Source organism: Mugil cephalus, chromosome 12, assembly GCF_022458985.1.
Source record: "Mugil cephalus isolate CIBA_MC_2020 chromosome 12, CIBA_Mcephalus_1.1, whole genome shotgun sequence".
NCBI lineage: Eukaryota > Metazoa > Chordata > Actinopteri > Mugiliformes > Mugilidae > Mugil > Mugil cephalus.
In genome coordinates, this window is record NC_061781.1 from 17,031,275 (window position 1) to 17,052,647 (window position 21,373).

Here is a 21,373-nt window from a genome sequence, read left to right on the forward strand (position 1 = left end):
CTTGAAACCAATTTTAAATGCATTATAATGTAAGGTGTGTCATATTTTTTTTTTACGATAAAGTAACTGACAGATGCTTTGACACATAGTTTTAATTCAACACGGAACTAACACTTTAAGAGGCCCCTCGCACACATGCAAACACAACCTAACCTACGACCTACCTACACTGCAGCGTACCACTTTGAGTCAGACGACGATATTTAAACGAGCAGAGCGACTCGTGCGATGCGCAGCCCTTGAGTCAGATAGTGCCCGGCTGCACGGCGCAGACGGAGACAGAGACACGCATTCCTTTCTGGGGGCACCAGAAATGTTTCGGCGTTGCTTCTTTCGCGCGACTGATTCAAGCCATCTGACCGTGGAACTGAACCGTTTGAAAATACGCACAGGCACACACACACACACACACACACACACACACATGCATACGGACTCTGAAACACGTAGAAAAGTTTGAAATGGATACTACACAAACAGCCCTTTAAGCTTCTCAAATACTTCTCATGACCCCATCCAGCTTTCATAATACACTGAAGTGGCAGAGGCGTCCAGCTGAGGTAAAAACAAAAGTAAATGTCATCTTATAGTGCCAGTTAGCTGGGTTATTTAAAGGATAAGGCTTGCAATATTCTTTTTATTATTTTTTGCCTAAAATGGAAGAAAATCCCATGATCAACTATAAAGTGTTAGTTCATCTCTACAGCGGTCCTTTGGCTTCGGGAATTAACAAATACACTGTATTGTTTCATGGTTAACAAAAGGCTAGATTATTTCCTAAAACAGTTGGGTGCTGTAAACGATGAGTATATTAGGGAGTGTACTGGGAACTATTTTCAGCTGCGGATGAATACACAGTTGGTGTCACGTCAGTGAAGAACACATCACAACACAGCTTCTCTTTAAGGACCGGGCAAAGAGATGAAAAGTATTCTGAGGATATGTTTAGGCTAGAAGATTCCTCCGCAGTTGGTCGAGGAATGTTTGGTCAACGACTCAATCAATTACAGACAGTCATGGAGAAGGAAAAAAAAAAACAAAAAAAAAGAGGTTCTCACAGCCTGGAGATTACATTACGAGTCAGAGGCAGCAGAGCAGAGTGGGATGTGGTTGTCCAGTTTTTGCTCATACACAGGATTGTACTGGACATCCTATCGAGGTGCGTCACGACATCTTCTGTTTGTACCGCGACGATGACGATGAAACAATTCTGCATGGCTGCCCCTTTAAAAGCAAGGTCTCCTCCTCTCAGCTCGGATTAATCAGCTGAAAGAGAAACATTTGCAGAGAGAGAAAAAGAAATGCATCATGCGGTTCATCAAATTCTCACTGCGTGGCTCTGACAAACTGCAAATGAACCTGATGTGTCACGACTTTCGGCTCCCGATTTCATGCAAGTTTCTGCTCCGTGACATTTAATTTAATTTAACCAATTAGCATAGCCAGTTAACCAGCCGATAAAGAGCCAGAGTTAAGAGTGTTGTTAGTTCTACCGGTCTGAGGGATCAGAGAGGACAGTGTGTGGCTCAAAGAGCTTTATTGTTTTATTGCGGATGTGTGTTGAAAACTAGTGCAGCTAAGACATTCTGTGGCGATTCAAGGGACTTAATCATTTATTTCTTCTCCGGGGGCCAGTTTCACATTGGCAGTCTTAAATATTACATTGTGCTGACCTTCAGATGAATCTTTTGAGTTTGTGCGAATGAACAGAAGTACCTTTTTTCATATGCCACAAAATCACAAATCACAAGTCACCTGTGTAAACTGTTGCTCACTGCACATAGCCGTAAGGACACATAAATAAATATGTTTTCCAAGACCAGTACAGTTTATGTATTTATTGTTCATTTGCTAAATGACAAATATATATAAATAAAACTATATATATATATATATATATATATATAAGCTTTTTTACAGGTAAATGGTCTGAAGCATTTGCTCAGCAAGTGCATGAGTTCTGCCTGTAAGTGTAAACGCACACTCACCTTCTTTGCGCAAAAAACACTTCCAAAGGCAGAAGCAAAGGGACATAACCAGCAGAGCGGCTACGGTGGTGACTGATATCAGGATGGTGAGAGCTGTCCCAACTAGAAGGAAACACAGCAGAGGCGTGGTCAGCAGTTTTAGGTGCTGGTATCTGAGGGCAGGGAGAGACCTGCTGGTCTGGACACTGCTTTCCTATCATGAACCATGACTGATTCAATTTCAGATTTAATTCACGGTGTTAGTGTCAGACTTATGTAATGCGTGCACTCTTGACCCACTGGATTACATTAAAACACAGACCAACCAGTGAACGGTTGACATCTCCTGTCTGCGAATAGTTAGAGGAATAGTTTGACAATTTGGAAAAAAACATGTTTATTAACTTTATTAATATGAAGCTGAATAGATCGTGTTTGTGTAATGTGCACAAAAATCCCACAAGAAGGAGTTTCTAGGACTAGCCAAATGAAACTGTGCAGGTTTTCCTACAGATTAAACAAAAACAGTCGCTGTTTATTTGGTTTGGTGGAGCCACGCTAGCTGTATCTCCCTGTTACTGTTCTTTATCAAGACCCCCGGCCAAACCACCTCCCTGCGGCTTCCGCATTCATCACAGGATTCGTCACACCCAAAAACATTCATCCCATACAACATTACTGCAAAAGAAGCAGCTGTATTTTGTTGAACCCCTTGAAATGACTCTTTTACATTTTTTTGCTATATATGAGCAAATTTTCCTTCAAAACCATGAGGTGGCATCTTGTGAATCCATCTTAGCCAAGTGCCTCATTCTTCTCGATGAGATAAAAGACGATCAATGAGGATGATGGGAGACATATTTCCCAGAGTGTGTGCTTTTAACCAAAACTGATTTTTGTCCTGGGATATAAGAAGAGGCTCGTGCACTCTTAAAAGTGTATTTGTGTAGCAGTTGAAGTAACGTAATGTTTTGCCTGAGTCTCACTCAGTTTTTTGCTTTAGTCATGGCTTTTGTGTGTGCTTTGTGGTTTACATCAAGTTGAAATTACACTTTGTTTGATTAACCTGCCATTCTCATTCAAACCAAAGTGTGTGAGTTAAGTTTCCTTTGGTTACATTTTGTGCCTCTGACACCATTAAGGTTTTTTTTCTGATTTTTTCAGAAAGACGTTTGGCCAAATATAATTTTTCCTTTTTTTTTCTTTTTTTTTTGTCCTGAAAATCACAGATAAGTCAATTTATTTGGTTTAAATGAATTTCTCCCTCTCCCTAGATTAATATATTGAACATTATCTTCAAACACACTTCACACACACACGCTTTTCACAATTGATCCTTTGGGCCAAGAAATGGGAGCACATGGAGCATGTACATTGAACTTCTCTGTATCTGACTCAAATCAATTGTGTTAATCTAACAAACTTGCAAACTTAATTAAATTGCATGGTACCAATTGAAGTAACCTTTTTTAAGATGGTCCAACAATTTTATTTTTTCAGTGTGTGACGTACAATGCAAACTACTAAACTCAGAGCTCATTGTTTAGCCGATGTTAAAAATGAATCTGCACTTTGTTCTCGGTGTAGTCTGCCTTACTGGTTGGACCTCTGTCAAGGTTAATGAAGGTATACCGAAGGGTTAGCAAGGACGATCACGATGTTACTGAAAACTCTGCGGCACAGATTCAAATGGACCCAAAGTTCCACTAATACCAACTCACTTTTAGTGTTCATGGACACAGCGATCGGCGACTCGAGCCCTTTGTGGTGAACCAAGCATTTGATGGACACGTCTTTCAGCAGCCCGGATTGGACAGTGAGCGTGCTGATGACCAGAGTGGTCCCGTCGCCCTGGGGGAGGAGCGCGGTCCTAGGGGGGCCCATGGTGCGGTTGTCCCTCTCCACGTTCCACACGATCTCCGCGGGGGGCCGAGACAAAGAGGTGCAGTTGGCCTCGATCACACCGGGGGAAGTGGTTTTGTAGCTCACCTGAGGTTTTGGCAGGACTGGGAGGAATAAACAGAGACATTATGGAAGAGGTATCCTCACACATAATTAAACGCTCTTATACTGCTCAATGTACAGATGACATGTTTACTGAAATGCACTGTGAGCAGAACACACAATTCAAAAAGCTCTGGGGAAAGTGAAATATGTAAAGTATGCTGCGGTGGTGCGGGCATATGAAACTGATTATTGTAATCCACAAAATGGCCCAAACTCAATTTTATGAGTTTCTAGCTGTGTATCACGCACGTGTCTTTGGTTAAATTGCTAAAATGATACCTAGGATAAAACCTTGAAACCTTTGGATCAGCCACGACATGTGAATTCCTGCAGTCTTGAAATCCATAAGTAAATATCTGGCTGTTTTCAATTCCCCGTTCTCTGGGCTCAGCGAGGAATGCGATTCCACAGCAACCGAGAACATTTGTGTTGGCAGTAACACGTTTATCCACAGATATTTGGGCCTCGTCGGTCTCAGCATCTTCCCAGGGTCGTAGGTGATGAAATTCACTCTAGCGCGGCTCAGGTTAATGTAAGATTTTAGGGAGGATCAAAAGAAAGTGGTCTGACAAGAAAGTGGAACAGGATTTTACAAATGAGCGAAAAGCTAGTGTGAAATTTGCAAGAACTGTGGCAATGTTTTAGATTTTCAGATTTAAAATGTCCCAATTTATTCTTATATTTGTTGTATTTTCTATTTTTCAGTTCATGCCTACTGCTGTCGGCTAGGCTAGTTAGCTGGTGTTTTCTTATTGATTGCTAGCTGACTGCTAGCCTGCTGGTTGAGTTTTTAGTTTGACTGGGTTTCTAAGTATGTTTTGCCTCGGATCTTGGCACAAGGGATTGTAACATCTCATCCTGTGTAATAATGAATGTGAAAATATTACACTTTACTAGAATATGAAAGTATAAAACCAAAGCTAGATTTAACTCCAATTCAACCAACTGCATCATTTAAATGCTGCTTATTAAACAAAGCAGATTTACTTTTTATTATTTGGCCATAATAATACGATACATGGTATATTATAAGTACAGTGTCCATAAAGTTGGAATAATGCTATGTTCACACACATTCCTCTTTACTATCCCAATTCATACTAATCAAATTGTCACCATCATTTCATGAGAAGCAGTAAGAAATATTTTATTCCAACTTTATGAGTGTGTGATTCCTACTTTACAACTGCGTACTATCATTTAAGTATCTCCACAGCCGTTTGTGCTCGAGTCATGAATACTTCTTCTGCTGCTGGCGTTTTTTAGGAGATAAATTGTCTGAAATTGTAAAATTACTTGAAACGCGATCACACCATGCATGCACTCTTGAACCTGGTGACCGCTTCGGCTGTGGTATGAAAACGGTGTTTACAGAAGAATTTTAAGGATATATTATTAAAAAAAAGTCAAAGTACTCGTGTAAGTTATGTTGTTTAAATTAAAGTTTCAAACAGTCTCCTATTAATGACTAGAGTAATATCCTTACGTGTGTATTGTCATAACTGAGCTTCGACAGTGTGCTTGAAAGTGGGAGTGAAAGTGGGAGTAAAAAGGGGGTGACATCACGTCATGTTCAGAGGTTGAATGGGGGGCAGAAGCGTGCTGGCATCAATTAGCAGCAAGAAAAGAAAAAAAAACATTAATTCCAATCATGCCTCTGGGCTAGGGACACCTACTGTAGTGTACAGTTCAATTTCAAACAAAAGCGCATCTGTTTCTTGAGATAACTGCGAGAGAAAGGGAGCGGGAGAAAAAGTGGAAAGGCAAACGGGAGCAGCGAGAGAGGGACAAAGCACAGAGGGAATCACTGTCTGCCTCAAACACTGACACAGTCATGCATCAGGACCTCGCTCCCTGCCTCCATCATTCTTTCGAATGGTCCATTCTTCGCATGGGCACACTTGTTCTGTGTCTGCGTGTTAACAAGTCCGACAGCCTAGCCCGTGCTCCTTCATCATGAAAGCAATAAATAAAATAATAATCCAGCGGCCGCGGGGAAGAAAAGATCAACATTCCTGTGTAGGTCCCAGAGGTACATGTCTTTGCTTTGTCTGTCCATGATGAATTTTCTTGCACTCCTACAGAAACTTCCTTTTTAAGCCCCATATTCCCAGCTCCTAGGTCTGCTATAGGACAAATTCACTTACAGCTACAGCCACACGAAAATAAGCTTCTGAAAAGAGTGTATTATCAACAACAACAACACATGCATTTATAGCTTTAACGATGGAGGTGCAGTGTAGATCAGTCTTTTGGAACAGTTTGATGGACTGCCTTGAAATTTGACATGGAATTCGTCGGATAATCTGGTATAAACAATCCTTGCCCTCGCAGTAAGACTTCTAATGACTTTATTGGTCCCCTGACTTTTCATCTTGTGCAACCAACGTGGCCAATTTTTTGCTTATCCAGCACCAAACCCAGTATGACTCAAACGCTGACAAGTGAAATTTGAGGCTAAAGGTTAGACTTAGACATTTCAGTGGGATAATGCGAACCTTTGATTGTTGAATGTGTTCCCACAGATAATATTTCTTTGTCAAACATGTCTGGGGAAAACACCAGCAGCAAATCTGCTAAAGCCTCATCTTAATAATCCAAACTAAGAATGTATGTTTGCACTTTATGAGCACTTGGGATTCTCTTACTCTGGACTTGCCGGCCTGACTAGTGGACACAAAGTGCCCCAATCTTTGCACCAAAAAAAATAATACAATATCATCCCCAGTTGTAGCTGATAGGGCAAAACACATGTTTACCATAGGTGGAGAGGCAAACCACGGAGCTCTTCGGCCCGTCGGGTATTGTGTCGTATACGCAGGTGTAGCAGCCCTCGTCCTGGATGGCGACGGGCTGGATGGTGAGCTTACTCTCCGACAGGGAGGCGGCGAGCCAGACTCTTCCCTGGTAAGGTGGCTCGATCATGGGGTCGCTCCGCTTTGCGAAGGAGGCCACCTCTGTGGAGTCTCCTTCGGCGGACGTGTGCCTCCATGCAATCTGCTGCACTTTTTCTGGCAAACCATAGGAACACGTGAGGGAGGCCTTCTTGCCGCTCACCGCTGTTTTGTTGCTTTCAGCGGTGACTTGAGCTAGACATAAAAAAAAAAAAAAATAAATAAAAAAACATCAACCAGTGAAAGAAAAGCACGGGGAGTTATAGGGTGCAAACAGGACAATGTTAATATCTAAAATTATGAGGCGCCCATACAGAAACCAGTCACTGGAATCTGCACCAGCTGTTTTTGGTTAGCAGACTGGGCCCTCCTTCTCAAGCTGCTTCACAGCACTTTATTAACATGACTGGCTGAGCCTCAACAGGCTCATCAACTTGTCTTCAGAGGTTAGCAACAGGCAGGCATCCAAAATCAGTCCAGCAGCAAAACACCAACTGGGAAAGAAATGATAGATTATTCATATAAGGGTATTTTATGATTCTCATGTGAGCTGCTAGCTAAAACAACTTCATACGAAACAAGAAAACAAAACACAAATTTTTAAACTCAAAAAGAGAAAACAGATGTGGACGAATGATGCTGTCAAACAGAGGAGCGGTCATCTCGCCTGCTTCTGGATACCTGAGCTCATTGGTTTGTCTCTGAGGAGAGATCTGTCTCCCTTCAGTGTGTCACCAGGGTCATTGCTCATCCTGGATTTAGGTTTGGGCCTCTCCCAGCCTGTTCACGACCTTTCTAACTGTATCAAAATTGGCAGTCTCTCCCACATGTTAATATTTTTATAGTAATATTTGCGCTACTTTTTTAGTTTTTTTTGCTATACGTAGCACATAGCACATGGTTTTTGACCCTTGAATACTACCATTTGTAACAGCAGCTATTGGAGAACCAGAATTTTTCGATTTACACTGTCTAGAATCAAATCACGCTTTATGTTACAGAAATCATAAAGAATACATTAAATGGATTTTTGTCCCATTTCCTACAGGAAATAGTTTTTTAAGTGCATGCTGTACTTATTAAAAAGTAGTTTTAAAATGTTTCTATATTGATGTACAGCATCAATACTCCCATATGCCTGTTTATTGATAAATTAAGCTTTATTTGTAGTCCAATCTGCATCTGAAACTGTGTGTATTGTGTGATCTGTCATATGTGGTTGGCATGTTAGACACTAATGCAAACTATCACATATTCATTTCTCTCAACCGCATTCATTAAGGTCGATGTATAACATTAATGGTTGTACTCACAGGTAACAAAGAGACATGTCTGTCCTTGCTTTGAACCAGAAGGATGCAGGTCAAAGATGCAGGTGTAGCAGCCTTCATCCCGGAAGCTCACCCTGCGAATGGTGATGGCCGAGGTGTCCTTCGGGGAGGGGGCGACCTCCACGTGCTGCTGTCCACTCACGCTGTCCCTATTGCCGGGCTGGTAGGTCACCAGGGTCTGGTTCTGGACATCCAGCCAACGCACCTGCCTCAGAGTTTCGCCTCGGTCCCTCGAAACCACACAGTTGAGCGTGAAAGGCTTGTCCACTGGAGCTTCCAGACGCGCCGGTGCCGTTACTCTGCCTGAAACATCCACCAGTGTGTTAATCCCAGTTTGACCCTTTCCTTATATTTGCTTGAGTTGGCAGACTCATACTCACACTGGAGTCGTCCCACCAAAAGTAGGAGTAAACACACCTGCAGACCTTTCCTAAAGGAGACCTGAATCTTCATCTTCTTCACGTTCAAACGAGAGGAAGAAGATTGAGATTTCATATATTATCCTTGCCAGCTCACAACATGAACTCAAACTCCTAGCTATAGTTTGTGGATGAATTGATTTCAGAGCCACTTCAGCCCCTGTGCTGAAAGTCCAACACGTTCAAATCATTTGAAAACAATTTAATGGGATGCAATGCAAAAATATTTTTTCTCTGTAACATCTCATTTGCGAAAGAAAAAAAAAGTCATCAAGGGAGTGTTTCTCGCAACATCATCGATGAAGGATGAACTTTTTTTTTTTTAAATCCTTTTACAATTAACTGCAAACGATTTCACACCAAACATGTGCAGATATTATGTAGAAGTTTCACTTTTTTCCCCATTAAATTACATCATCTGCAAGTATTCTGAAGAGACGAGAACTCATTCACCTTGAACAGATTTTTCTAGTCGCTGTATAACAAAAACCACACAACCATTAGATTTTTAACACTCACCTCTTGAGTCCTAACACAATAATCCGACAGTTTAAGATTTTCTACCTCTGCAGCATCCCGTGCATATTTATGATCCAGCAGCCTTTGTGAGCATCACTCCACAACAAGCGAGAAACTATTTTAACTCATCCAAACGCTTTCTGCTGCGCGCAACAATCATGTAGTGAACAGCCAGCGACCGCACTAGAAAATAGTGGAGCGCTCAGTGCTCTTCAGCGCCCTCTCGTGTCACATTGTTCGCATTGCTTGTTGGAGGCAGGTGGACATGAGTCGGTCTCGACGTTAAACTGTACTGCTGGCCTATCCAAATAAGGGCTTCTTTGCAATATCAAATATGCACGACTAAATAACAATAGCATTTAACGTTATGAAACAACATCCTTAGTATTTATCTAGTTTGTATCTGTAAACTTTAACCACATCAAGTTGTTTTCACACCAGAGAGAAGTTAAAGGGAATTATTTTTTAAACGTAGAAGAAGTAATAAAAAAGAATAATAAATAAATAAAGGACAGTAAAAAGGTATATAAAACACTATCACTTATATTATTTATAATGTAATTTATTAGGTTGGACGAATAAACACTGACTTCAAAGTATCAAATATCATTGCATATTTTACAATATGTTTGTTTGTTTTAAATGTCTATTTTATATATAATTTGGTTGACCAGATTTGAGTTTGTGAATAAGACGACACACGAGAAACGTAAATTCGATGCAAACATGTTGCTTCTAGTAAAAAAAAAAAGAAAAAAGAAAAAAGAAAATAAAAGAAAGAAAAATCCCGTTTGTTTGAAATTGTTTCAAAGTTTGAGTTTGACACATTTGTATGTCTCAAAAAGAGGACATGTCCGGCAGAAAGAGGACGTCTGGTCAACGTAACATACTTTTATTTTTGTTCAATTTTCCAATATCTTTCGCGTGTTGTGACGTCATAGCGCTGCGACGGAAGTGTATTTCCCGAGACTCATCTCGGTGACGTATATTTGCTGACTACCGTTGAGATATGACAGCTTATACAGAGAAAGACTCTTACTACTTAACCCGCACTTTAACATTCAGACCAGATAGTTTTAATCATGCCTGCATGAGCTGAGGCCGCCCCCTGTCCTTCCCCGAACGTAGAGTGAGTTTTCGAGGGACTAAAAGCTGTTTCACAGACATCGTCATGTCGTTTCTGGTGGACTCCGTCATCATGTTCACCTCGCAGGTAATGAGGAAGAGTCGAGTTGTATTTCACTGCCCAGCGGCAAACATATAATAAATGTTATCCCAATGAACCGTGCGAGTATCTTGACCTGCAGAGTTTGTGCATCATGTAAAAGTTATAAGGGAGGAGGCTAGGCTAACTTCATTTGACATAATTTGACAACATTCACACACTGTCACAAAACGACCTCCAACACTGAGTAGTGACAGTCTATCACTACTCATCATTTAAGCATATTTGAGTATTTTGCTATATTGCTATGCTTTACATACTAATAAAAAAATACCAAGTGTTTTGCAGTATGTAACTTGAAAATTAATTGCAATACACAGTCGCCTAGCACAGATATTTATTCATGCACCATCCACCTTGACCAGATCAAGCACCCCACACCCCATATGTCTTTTTTTTTTTGTAACTAAAGACATGTGTGTCACTCTTCTTGTCCATAAATCTCCAAACAACTCACTTAATTAAATTCAACACAGGTGCTGTTCTTTGGATTTGGCTGGTTATTCTTCATGCGGCAGCTGTTCAAGGACTATGAGGTACGGTGTTAATGCAAAGTTTTTATTTACAAATGACCATGAAGAACTACGTACTGAATTCATGTGGTGACCGCCATTCTCTTTCTGTGTGCCGACAGGTGCGACAGTACGTGGTCCAAGTGGTTTTCTCCGTCACCTTTGCTTTTTCATGCACCATGTTTGAGCTCATTATCTTCGAGATTCTGGGTGCCTTAAGCAGCAGGTGAGTAGCTATTCTGTGAGATATATATTTTATTTCTCACCGCCGATGAAAGCTGTTAACCCTCACACGTTTATCACAGTTCCAGGTATTTCCACTGGAAGCTGAACCTGTATGTGATTCTGCTGGTTCTAATCTTTGTGGTGCCTTTCTACATTGGTTACTTTGTTGTCAGCAACATACGCCTGTGTAAGTGCAACCGCTGCCGAATATGAAATGTTGTGGCTTAAAAGGCCCACTGCTGTTGCTGTAGAAATATTATTTCACGCATGTGACGTGTAAAATGCTTGAATCTGTGCAGTGCAAAGACAGAGGCTTCTTTTTGCCTGCATGGTGTGGTTTACATTCATGTATTTCTTCTGGAAACTGGGAGATCCATTCCCCATCTTGAGTCCAAAACACGGTGAGTTTGCACAGCTTTCTCCACTTTGCACTATGCACCTTCACTTCATTTTTAAAAAGTGCATTTAATAAGCTTTGCCTGTTTCTGTATTTGGTTTAGGTATTCTGTCCATTGAGCAGCTAATCAGTCGTGTGGGTGTGATCGGAGTCACCCTCATGGCTCTGCTGTCTGGGTTTGGTGCTGTCAACTGTCCTTACACGTACATGTCCTATTTTCTCAGGTAAGCTTAGCTGTGGATTTTTGTCTGACTAATTATTATATTCAATTGTAGCTCTGTTTTCCTGGCTCTACATTCCTGTAGCTGCCCATGCTGTTGTATTTTTCCCTCAGAAATGTAACAGATAGTGACATCCTTGCTCTGGAGAGGCGGCTGCTCCAAACTATGGACATGATCGTCAGCAAAAAGAAACGGTGAGAAAATACTTTCTCCTTCCTGATATTTACCCCCCAAACACATTATTGCACAATCACATTTCTAAAAGTGGTTTGTGCTGTTCGTGAAGAATTGCAATGACACGGAGGCAGATGTACCAACGTGGGGAAGACCAGAACAAACAGACAGGGTTCTGGGGCATGATCAAGAGTGTCACCTCTACACAAACAGGAAGTGAAAGTATCCTTTACTTTTAATGTGACTGCACACACTCTTCTTTCATGGCTGGTGTCATGTATCTCCATACTGTCCAGATTGTTTGTAGTCGATGTCAGACTTGACTGGTCTCTCCAGACCTCTCTCTGATCCAGCAGGAGGTTGACGCTCTAGAGGAGTTGAGTCGGCAACTCTTCCTTGAGACTGTGGACCTGCAATCCACCAAGGTAACGCAACTCGACACACAATGGTCCATCAAGCTGTGGAACATATGTCTGATGGCATTTAGAGGCAGGAACATTTTAAAAGCATTTCAAGTTTATTGGAGTGACTGGTGAGATTTTGTTTTTCCCCTCAGAAACTTTTTGATTCTCTGATCATAATTGTTTTTTCCACTAGTGGTCACTAGTGACCATAGACTGTATAAATATGGACTCCGCGTCCCTACTTTCTTGCAGTGGCCAAAACCGATGTTATTCTATGTCTATGCAGTACAGTCTGAGTGGAGCTGCGATATCAATAGGTGGCCACATTTCCACCAGTCTCACTCTCATTCTCATTTGATTAACACTACGCTCTGCTCTACTGCCAGCAGTTACAATGAAACTTGGGATTATACACTGATCTTATTTTTAAAAATATTTTTTTACAACTGCTTTCCGAACGGTTGGCATGGCAACCGGTGGTCGCCATTATGTCACATCCCGTTTCTGTAGTGTCAAATGACTAAACTTATACAGAAAATTGCCACCAGGCGGAGCTCTACTTGCTTTGGCTTCATTATTGAGCAGTTTTTCCATCATCAATATTTAATCCCACATATCTATGTGTCTATCTACACCCATTTTGATAACGTGCAATAAAGAATTTACTAACACTTTAACGCCCCTTTTGCTTATCTTTAGGAGCGCATTGAGTACTCAAAGACATTCCAGGGAAAGTACTTCAACTTCCTTGGCTACTTCTTTTCCATCTATTGTGTTTGGAAAATCTTTATGGTGAGGACATTCGCTTGTTTTACTCTGGCACTGTATCTTTCCCTGACACTCATACACAGAAACCACAGGTTGCATAATTCTATGATGTTTAAGTTGTTGTTGAATTAGTTTTAATAATCCTACCTTCTTCGCTCTTAGGCCACTATAAACATAGTGTTTGATCGAGTTGGAAAGACGGATCCAGTGACGAGGGGTATTGAGATTACAGTGAACTACTTGGGCATCCAGTTTGATGTGAGACCCACACTTAAACACACACACACACAAAGACGTAGTTTTATTTGTAGATCTCATCCAAACCCACTAACCCTAACCCAAGTTGAACCCGACCCTAACCTCATAACGCAAGTGTCCATATTTAAATTAAAACAAACCCAGTTTCCATAATGTGTCTGTGTAAATGTGTCCCCACAACACAAGTAGCCCAAGTGCACACACACACACACACACACACACTTGCTGTATTAAAGTCACCTGGCATCTTGTAAAGGTAATTGCTGGCCCATTATCATCTCTTCGTGTTATCGCTGCAGTAAACTGGGTCATGATCACTTTTAATCTTCTCTCACACACACAATTATCTAACTGAGTTCTTACAGCTCACACAGCATAGTGTCAGAATGGGTATTAATATGAAATCTGTTTTCATCTTTCCACACATTAGAATTAAATTTTCTGCCATTTTGCTTTTCTTATCAACGTCTTCTCTTTCTCCCTGTCCCAGGTTAAGTTTTGGTCTCAACACATCTCTTTTATCTTAGTGGGTATAATAATCGTTACGTCCATCCGTGGCTTACTCATCACCCTCACCAAGGTAAAACCATCACATGTTACGTAAACTTTCTTGTTTTTACCTGTACGCCCTGTAATTGGAATTTGATATCCCGCTTTTCTGTTAGTTCTTCTATGCGATATCAAGCAGCAAATCCTCCAACGTCATTGTGCTCGTCCTCGCTCAGATCATGGTGAGTGTGTTTGCCTGGAGCTTGTGTTTTAAACATAGAGCGCGGCCAGCAAACAATCAAGGACTGAATCTGAATTTGTCTCAATCTACCAGGGGATGTATTTTGTGTCGTCTGTGCTGCTGATGCGAATGAGCATGCCGCTGGAGTATCGCTCCATCGTGTCAGAGGTTCTGGGTGAGCTGCAGTTCAACTTCTACCACCGCTGGTTTGACGTCATCTTCCTGGTCAGCGCCCTCTCCAGCATCCTCTTCCTTTATCTCGCACACAAGCAATCTCCAGAGAAACACATGGCCCTCTGATCCCCTTAATTGCATCTTTTTTTTTTTTTCTTGAATATGACTCCTGATGCACAGGGTGACTTTTAATCTGGCCATTTTTTATATATATATATGTACATGTTGGACATAATTATCCAGACGGCCTGTTCCTGAATCAGGGATGGCTGCGTTTTTGGGTGCAAGTGTTGGGGAACTAATGGAGAACATGAGGAAATAACTCCGAAAGTGGACTCTCTTGCAATTGCGGATTAAGTATTTACAACATGGAAATTAGGAATTCTATATCCCCTGCAACCCGACACCTTTCTGCCCTGATACTTTCATTGTTTTTGCCGAAACGTTGATTTCAAGCGTCTGTCTGAACACACTGGAGCTGAACTGTTCACTCCTGCTTCACTTCCCGGAGGTGCAAGTTAAGAGCGAGATATTAATTGGAGCAGTTCTAATTTTCCACAGAATATGTCATTAAATGGTGAAGGAAAAAAAATCCCATATCCATTTATTTGTGTTCATTCATTGACTTTTATTTTACAGCGAAGTTTAATTCCACAGAACATTAAATAATGAAGGAAAGTAAAGGCCACAGGTGTGAATGATAGTGTTTCGATCTTGGTATCATCTGGAATCTGCACAGGCTCTCATCAACAGGTAGATCAAAGTATCCGCGAGCACATGTGTTACTCTTGATGTTCATTCATGATTGTGGTTTTTGTTCTATGCTCTTTCACAAAGTCGTTTGCCGCTCTTCAGCTATGATTTAAAGCACATTTTTGACAAAGCGTTTTATAAGCCTTAACTGTCCCCTTTTTTCTTTCATATTTCTTTTTCTCTTGTGATATTAACTGCGTGTGTGTGTGTAGTTCACGTGGCTGATTGTTAGAAAAAAAAAAAACAAATCAACATCAGATCAGCTCAGCTCAATCAAGTCTGGAGGCTTCTCAGAACCTTATGTCGAAGCTGTCCTGAGATGAAGATGATGATGTTGATGAAGCCTACAAGACAGAAAAACAAAGAATATTAAAGACGCACACACTTTTTTTTTTTTAGGATGCATTTAACTTAAGACTTTACTGAATATGCAGCAGGTATGTGGTCATATGTTAACAAGGCCAAAAGTCTACAGCTTAACTAGCAGTGGGTTAAGGTTATCAGCTTGTTCAGATGTGCTTGTTGATAAACACTAATGTCATGATAACATGTTGCTGTATTGACAGATCTATGACTTATCCTTTGTACAATCTTAGTTTCGTTTGTTAGCATGAGAAGCCTAGCCACAGAACAGCTGAAGCTAATGGGAATGTCTTGGCAGTATTGGCAGAATATTCGACTTTAACGTTTGAAACTGAAACTGAATGTCAAATTACTACAATTATTTACATTATTATTACTATGATTATAATATTATGCGGTAATTTGTCTTTATCCGAAGATCGCAAGTTAATTATTCTTATTAAATGTATCTTATTATCTTGACAAAACAAAATCTCCAAGACAGTGAGATATTTCATCACAAGAAAATGACTTTTGTTTTACACACGATCACACGTTCACTAATTATGGTGAACATAAAAAAAATAAATAAAAAAATAAAAAATGGCGGCCAGGTTCCTTTCCCTCCCAATTTCGGCCTTCAACATCTACCTCATGATTATTGGGAAGGATTCATAAAAGCAGGGCTGTTTCACTCTGATGTCTCAAACTAACCCTTTGTTCTCGTGTTATAACAAATTAACTCATTATTATAATTAAATGGTAATTAAAAGGCAATGGCAAACTTGGCCATTTTTGGCTTCCATACATTCCATGTGAGCGCAGCGTAAAAAATGTCACCCGAGAACCTCTAAAAACCACAACTCACCCTCCGTCTTTCTGGTTCAGGCGGAGTATCAGGCCTTGTCTCTCTCTTGCTGCTGCGTGTCTTGCGGACTTGAGCGTAGGTCGGTTCCTCAAGGAGCAGCCGCGTGATGGGCACATCCTTGGCTTTGAGCTTTTCGTACACGCTCCTTTTAGCCACCAGCATCTCCAGAGAGCTGCCGCTTCTGCGGATCATTTCCACCACCTCTTCGTGGCTGCTCTTCTCCACGTTCACGCCGTTCACCTCCACCACCATGTCGTCGTTCTCCATGCCGGCCTTGTCGGCTGCTCCACCCTTCACCACCTGAAACGAGGTATGTCTTGCAGCATGGGTTTGGCCTGTTAATGATGAAGTGACAGCGTGCGTTCCCGTAACCCTTACCTCTCTGATGTGCTGACCACACAATCCCTGGATGCCGTTCAGGTGAAAGCCGAAACCAGCTGCGGTCTTCTCCATCCTGCACAGTTTAGGCTTGAGCTCCTCGTCACTCTTCTGAACAGGCGTGGTTGGACGCGGAACGTTTAAAGTGACTGCTTCTATGTAGCTGGGAGGTGAGTAGGAATCCTTGTTCTCCTCCCAGAAAAGCATGGGAGACACTTTCCCCTGTGAGGAACACGACATGATATTATCTGGACCATCTGGAAGACACGCTGAAGACCGAGAGTAGCGCACGCTGGCTCACCTTTTTGTACATCTGGTCAGTTTTATCGTCCACCACTAGGAGGCAGCAATTCTGGCCACTCTTCCTGACCATGTCTACCACCTGCTCATGAGTGCCACCATCCACCTCCTTGCCGTCCACAGCCACCAATCTGTCCTTGTCCTCCAGACCTGCTCTATATGCCGGGCTGCCTCTGTCTATATCCCTGATGAAGTGTCCTGCACAGAGTCAAGGAACAGATTATCCAAACACTGCCTTCTCCCTCACAGTATAAGGTGTCTATATATGAAATGATAGTGGCCTTGCCTGATTTTTTGGGATCCTCTCTGAGCAGGAAGCCGTATCCATCAGATCCTCTGCTCATTTCGATGATGCGTGGCGCGAGAGGGAGGTGCTTGGTCGTGGCTAACCACGATCCTATCTTGGCTCGCTTTTTCTGGTAGGACTTGTCGGTTTTCTCATCAACCAGCAGGAACATGACGGTGTTGCCCCCCCGTTGGATCGCTTCCACCACTTGGTCGTGTGTGGCGTTCTCCACGTTCTCTCCGTTGACCTCGACCAAGCGGTCGTTGACTTTCACTCCTGCTCTCTCTGCTACGCTTCCTGAGAAGACCTCTATCATGTAGGTACCTTTCTCTCCTAGAGTGGAAAATATGGAAGATATGAAATAATCACATTTTCAGACCAGCAATATTTAAAACCCACGGGCAGTTAATAAAGCCTTTAGGAAGTTGTTATTGACGTCATTTATAGATCTTGTAAATAATAATAATAATGCATTGGTTTTGTAGACGCTTTATGTTGAATACATTATTCATCTACTCACACAGTCACACCTCGGTGGTCATAAACTACCTCAGTAGTCACAGCCGCCCTAGGGCTGACTGACGGAAACACGCCTCTCTGACCACCACCAACATCAATAACTCACAATGATACACCAGTGGGTTAACAAGGTGGGTTACGTGTCTTGCCCAAGGACACAACGGACAGACTAGGGGGTAGGGCAGAATCGAACCTTTCGGTTACCTCCTGCCGCCCAACTGTAAACTGTAAGAATGAGGTTTTTGATTGCCAGGTTGTTAAAGATATCTTTGACTGCTGTAAAAGCAACTCAGGTAAAACATATTTATCAATCCTTGAAGATTGACAGAAGACAGAAAACTGCAAGAACACAGGACAGTTCCTGTGTTCTTGCAGTTTTCTGTCTGCAGTCATAAAATGTTAATATGTCATTAATGAAAGCTTTAGAAGAGTAGAATAGTGCTCTGATTCACATATAATTTAGCAAGTATGAATGCTCCAGATTCGCGGTAGATTAATTACACGAGGGAAGTGGTCAAATATGACACCAAACTTATGAATTAAGAAGTTCAATAAGAAGATTTCATTCTGAGGCAGGTGTTATCCCAACAGATTTTCCGAAGGTTGCTCTTACTTGTAAATCCTGTTCATACACTTTCATATTAGCAAGCATGCTGTAATAATCTTTTCCAGCCTTGAAATTTCTGTTTTTGTCTTATTTGTATTTTAGCAGTTGTCCCAGAATGGGATTCCTTAGCCCTTCATCTTCAACTCACCGCTGATGGAGCGTACAGAAAAGCCATAGCCTGTGCTGGACTTGATCAAATAGCACAGTTTGGGTTTGAGAGCCTGCTTGGACACTCCGTTGGTGGCGGCCGGTGTGGTGATGGTGTTGATCTTGCAGAGCTGCACACCGTTAGCCTTGGCGCGCTTGTAAGAGGCTTCATCGAGAGTGTGGAACGTGACAGACGCTCCACTGGTTCTCACAAGCTCCACCACCTGTACCGGGGACGTAAAAGAGCGAGGGTGAGGAAAGACGCCCGTCACAAGACCGCTCCATCAACCTCAGAGTTGACATCGGTTTGACTGCTGTGCTGCAGCCACTCTACATCCTGCTCACCTCTGAATGGGGGAGTCCGTCAACGAATATTCTGTTGACCTGGAGGATGCGGTCTCCGTTTTTCATGCCCGCAAGCTCAGCTGGACCTCCCATTTCCAGATTGCGGACCAGGTGTCCCTCCTCTCCATTCTCCACCCTCAGAAAGAAGCCAAATGTCTGACCAGGCCTCTTGGTTAGAGAGATCACCTTTGGCTTGTACCCGGCCATGTCCTAGCACGGAGGAGAAGGTGAACAACACACACACATGATAGTCACAAGTGGTATCTTCTAAAGTCTGTCACAGGATCTGCTTTAGGTAGTGAAGATTTTGTTGTGTATCGTTATACAATGTTATATATATATATAAAAAAATTCCCAGTGTTTTAAGGGAGCAGATAGTCCTGAACTTTAAATATCCATAGAAATGCTGATACACTGAGATGAAAGTTAATCTTCAACATCTGCTCTCTAGTGGCAGTTAATGGTTAATGATGAGCACAGCTGACTGTGGTGATGACACGTCATAAAAAATAGGTGCATTATGTGCTAATGGTTACTCAGTGACGTACAAGATGATGCCTTATCCATTACAAATGTCTAACTCCAAACAACTAAAGGACAAAATGAGTGGTTTGTAAGTTTTTTTGTTGTTGTTGTTGTTTTTTTACCGATGCATGTCATGTTCTTAACGACATGGCTACGCTCCTTTTCTTTTACAAGAGAGCAGTTGATAAAATTCTGTCAAATCTTGAAATCTTAAAATGCCCCCTCACCTCCCCTTTAACTATCCCTGTAAACTCCCTGTTTGAATTTAGAGGTGAACATGTAGCACATTGGCTGTAAGGTTTAACTGAGCAAAACATTTTAATATTTTAAAACCATCACACATAAATAAGGTTCTGGTGGTTTTAACGGCGCTGACTTGCATATTGCGAATTTGTTAAGATGCACACGAGAGGGCTCGTCGGAGATTATAATTTTAATAGATCCAGTATAAATGCCAGTGACTCATCTAAGATCAATTTACTGGCTTTCTAAAACTCTAACCAGAATATTAAAAAAAATTCAACAAACAATCACATCCACTATGATTATACAGTTAGCGAATTTATATTATTTTTAGCATTTGTGTCTAGCTTTTTGGCTTGTGTGAGTCTGTAAAACAATAATAATAACAAAATGTTCTCCTTGCTACCCCTTTGGAATTCATTCAACCAAACGTTGTAATGGTTTTTGTTATCGGCAAAAGATTATGAAAGCTGCCCTACTTATCAAACAGCAGCATGGCTGGATGTGGCGTTGTTTATTTGTTCCACGTCTAAAATTGGTATTTATGTTTTTTTTTTCTGTATATGTTAAATAATCAAATGACATACGATCACAGATATATAAATAATACACACAGTCAAAAAGACCATCTTGAAAGTGAACTCACCAGCTCGTCTCCGCTCAGTGTCCTAGTCCAGAGAGGGAGTTCACCTGTCACTGTTTAGCTGTTATTTGTTGTATCTTCAACCTGTCTCCCTCCTTCTTCCCTTCTTCCCTCCCCCTCTCCTTCCCTCTGCAGGGACTTTGACAGGCCAAAGTTGCACCTAAAGGTTGAGTTATTCAACGCTGTCACGACTTTCTGAGGAGGCCACGGCCCTGTGGGATCCTTCCTCATTAGGAAAGCAGAGATCTCTCTGGTCAAAGGTGTGTGATGCAAGTGGCAATCACGGATATAAAGCCTCCGTAGAGTCGCACTCAATAAACATGTAGTCACCTTGCAAAATCATAAAACACGTAGAAGGCCCTGACATTTATTATTATTATTTTTTTCCAGAAGCCTACTGATGCTTGACCCCACATGTGGAATTTAAAGTCATAACTTTATATTTTAATTTACATCTACAACCATGATTAATGGAGAACACACATGGTGTGTATGTGTTCTTCATGTGCCAACTCACATAGAACTTATAAACAGACATGACAACGTAATGTGACTTAAAAAAAAAAATAAAAAAAAAACAATATATACCCATGAAATCATGTGTGTATATTTTTACTTGATTACTTCTAGGTGAGTGTCCCGTGTGTTTTCTTGTATTGCGACACGTACACATTGTAATCCAGTTGAATTGACCCACCCTGCAATAAACTCCACCTAGAAGGGAGTTCTAGGTGGAGTTTTATTACTCGTGCAAATGGTTTTAGTGAGGTGTCCATTTATTTTTATGGTAACTTAATAGGTTCCTTTACTGTTTTGTTATATTAATTTGTTCATCTTTGTTCTCCCACTATATTGAGGTATTTAAACACAAGTGAGCAGTGCAACTGAGATTTTTAATTTAATAATTGAAATTAATTTAATGTGAGAAACAGGAGACAAACAAACAAACAAACACTAGTCATGAGTTATCCAGAGTTTATTCTGCATATTTCCTGTTTTCAGGTCAAAACATGCTGATTTAAAAAAAGAAAGAGTTCAGAGTGGTTCATAAATTAGTATTCAGTTTTAGTTTTCCGAGAAGCACTGCCACAGTTTGCACCTTAGTGTCACCACAGGTCAAAGTTCACCTCTCTGCATCTCTTTTAAAGTGCATGAACAGTGAGAAGAATCAAATTGCACTTGCATAACTTTT

At 41.3% G+C, this 21,373-nt stretch overlaps 3 protein-coding genes across 4 annotated transcripts; 1 reads left to right on the forward strand and 2 right to left on the reverse strand.

Moving 5' to 3' along the window:
• Positions 1-1,026: 1,026 nt before the first annotated feature.
• On the reverse strand, positions 1,027-9,358 carry zgc:113337 (uncharacterized protein LOC503741 homolog). Of its 2 annotated transcripts, none has more exons than XM_047601795.1 (7): positions 9,138-9,358; positions 8,580-8,652; positions 8,182-8,502; positions 6,734-7,063; positions 3,689-3,973; positions 1,989-2,090; positions 1,027-1,266 (listed from the first exon to the last, which is right to left on the reverse strand). In XM_047601795.1, exons 2-7 carry the CDS (start codon positions 8,650-8,652, stop codon positions 1,259-1,261), a joined length of 1,119 nt encoding a protein of 372 aa, XP_047457751.1. In that variant the 5' UTR covers positions 9,138-9,358; the 3' UTR covers positions 1,027-1,258. The 2 variants fall into 2 exon arrangements, with proteins under 2 accessions (XP_047457751.1, XP_047457750.1); XM_047601794.1 differs by having other exon boundaries at positions 8,580-8,655; positions 9,138-9,350.
• A 745-nt stretch (positions 9,359-10,103) lies between these two features.
• si:ch73-390b10.2 (Golgi pH regulator) lies at positions 10,104-14,808 on the forward strand. The gene is made up of 14 exons (XM_047601119.1): positions 10,104-10,350; positions 10,839-10,898; positions 10,997-11,100; positions 11,180-11,286; positions 11,399-11,500; positions 11,600-11,720; positions 11,831-11,911; positions 12,004-12,113; positions 12,228-12,316; positions 12,995-13,087; positions 13,226-13,321; positions 13,812-13,901; positions 13,987-14,052; positions 14,145-14,808. The coding sequence occupies exons 1-14, from the start codon at positions 10,309-10,311 to the stop codon at positions 14,349-14,351; spliced, it is 1,368 nt and encodes a 455-aa protein (XP_047457075.1). The 5' UTR covers positions 10,104-10,308; the 3' UTR covers positions 14,352-14,808.
• Positions 14,809-14,832: 24 nt separating this feature from the next.
• Positions 14,833-20,332, reverse strand: pdzk1 (PDZ domain containing 1). Its single transcript, XM_047601118.1, has 8 exons — positions 20,185-20,332; positions 18,771-18,980; positions 18,427-18,649; positions 17,153-17,485; positions 16,868-17,064; positions 16,567-16,788; positions 16,189-16,488; positions 14,833-15,322 (listed from the first exon to the last, which is right to left on the reverse strand). Exons 2-8 carry the CDS (start codon positions 18,975-18,977, stop codon positions 15,269-15,271), a joined length of 1,536 nt encoding a protein of 511 aa, XP_047457074.1. The 5' UTR covers positions 18,978-18,980; positions 20,185-20,332; the 3' UTR covers positions 14,833-15,268.
• Positions 20,333-21,373: the final 1,041 nt, after the last annotated feature.

Coding starts and splice junctions, on each gene's coding strand:
- pdzk1 (XM_047601118.1), bottom strand. CDS start 18,977: ATGGCCGGGTACAAGCCAAAGGTGATCTCTCTAACCAAGAGGCCTGGT. Junction 17,486..18,426: donor TTCTGTACGCTCCATCAGCG/GTGAGTTGAAGA, acceptor TTTCCACTCTAG/GAGAGAAAGGTACCTACATG. Junction 16,489..16,566: donor GTGGTCAGCACATCAGAGAG/GTAAGGGTTACG, acceptor ACCTCGTTTCAG/GTGGTGAAGGGTGGAGCAGC.
- zgc:113337 (XM_047601795.1), bottom strand. CDS start 8,652: ATGAAGATTCAGGTCTCCTTTAGGAAAGGTCTGCAGGTGTGTTTACTC. Junction 8,503..8,579: donor TTTGGTGGGACGACTCCAGT/GTGAGTATGAGT, acceptor TGGATGTTTCAG/GCAGAGTAACGGCACCGGCG. Junction 3,974..6,733: donor GGTTTGCCTCTCCACCTATG/GTAAACATGTGT, acceptor TATTCCTCCCAG/TCCTGCCAAAACCTCAGGTG.
- si:ch73-390b10.2 (XM_047601119.1), top strand. CDS start 10,309: ATGTCGTTTCTGGTGGACTCCGTCATCATGTTCACCTCGCAG. Junction 12,114..12,227: donor TACACAAACAGGAAGTGAAA/GTATCCTTTACT, acceptor TGGTCTCTCCAG/ACCTCTCTCTGATCCAGCAG. Junction 12,317..12,994: donor TGGACCTGCAATCCACCAAG/GTAACGCAACTC, acceptor GCTTATCTTTAG/GAGCGCATTGAGTACTCAAA.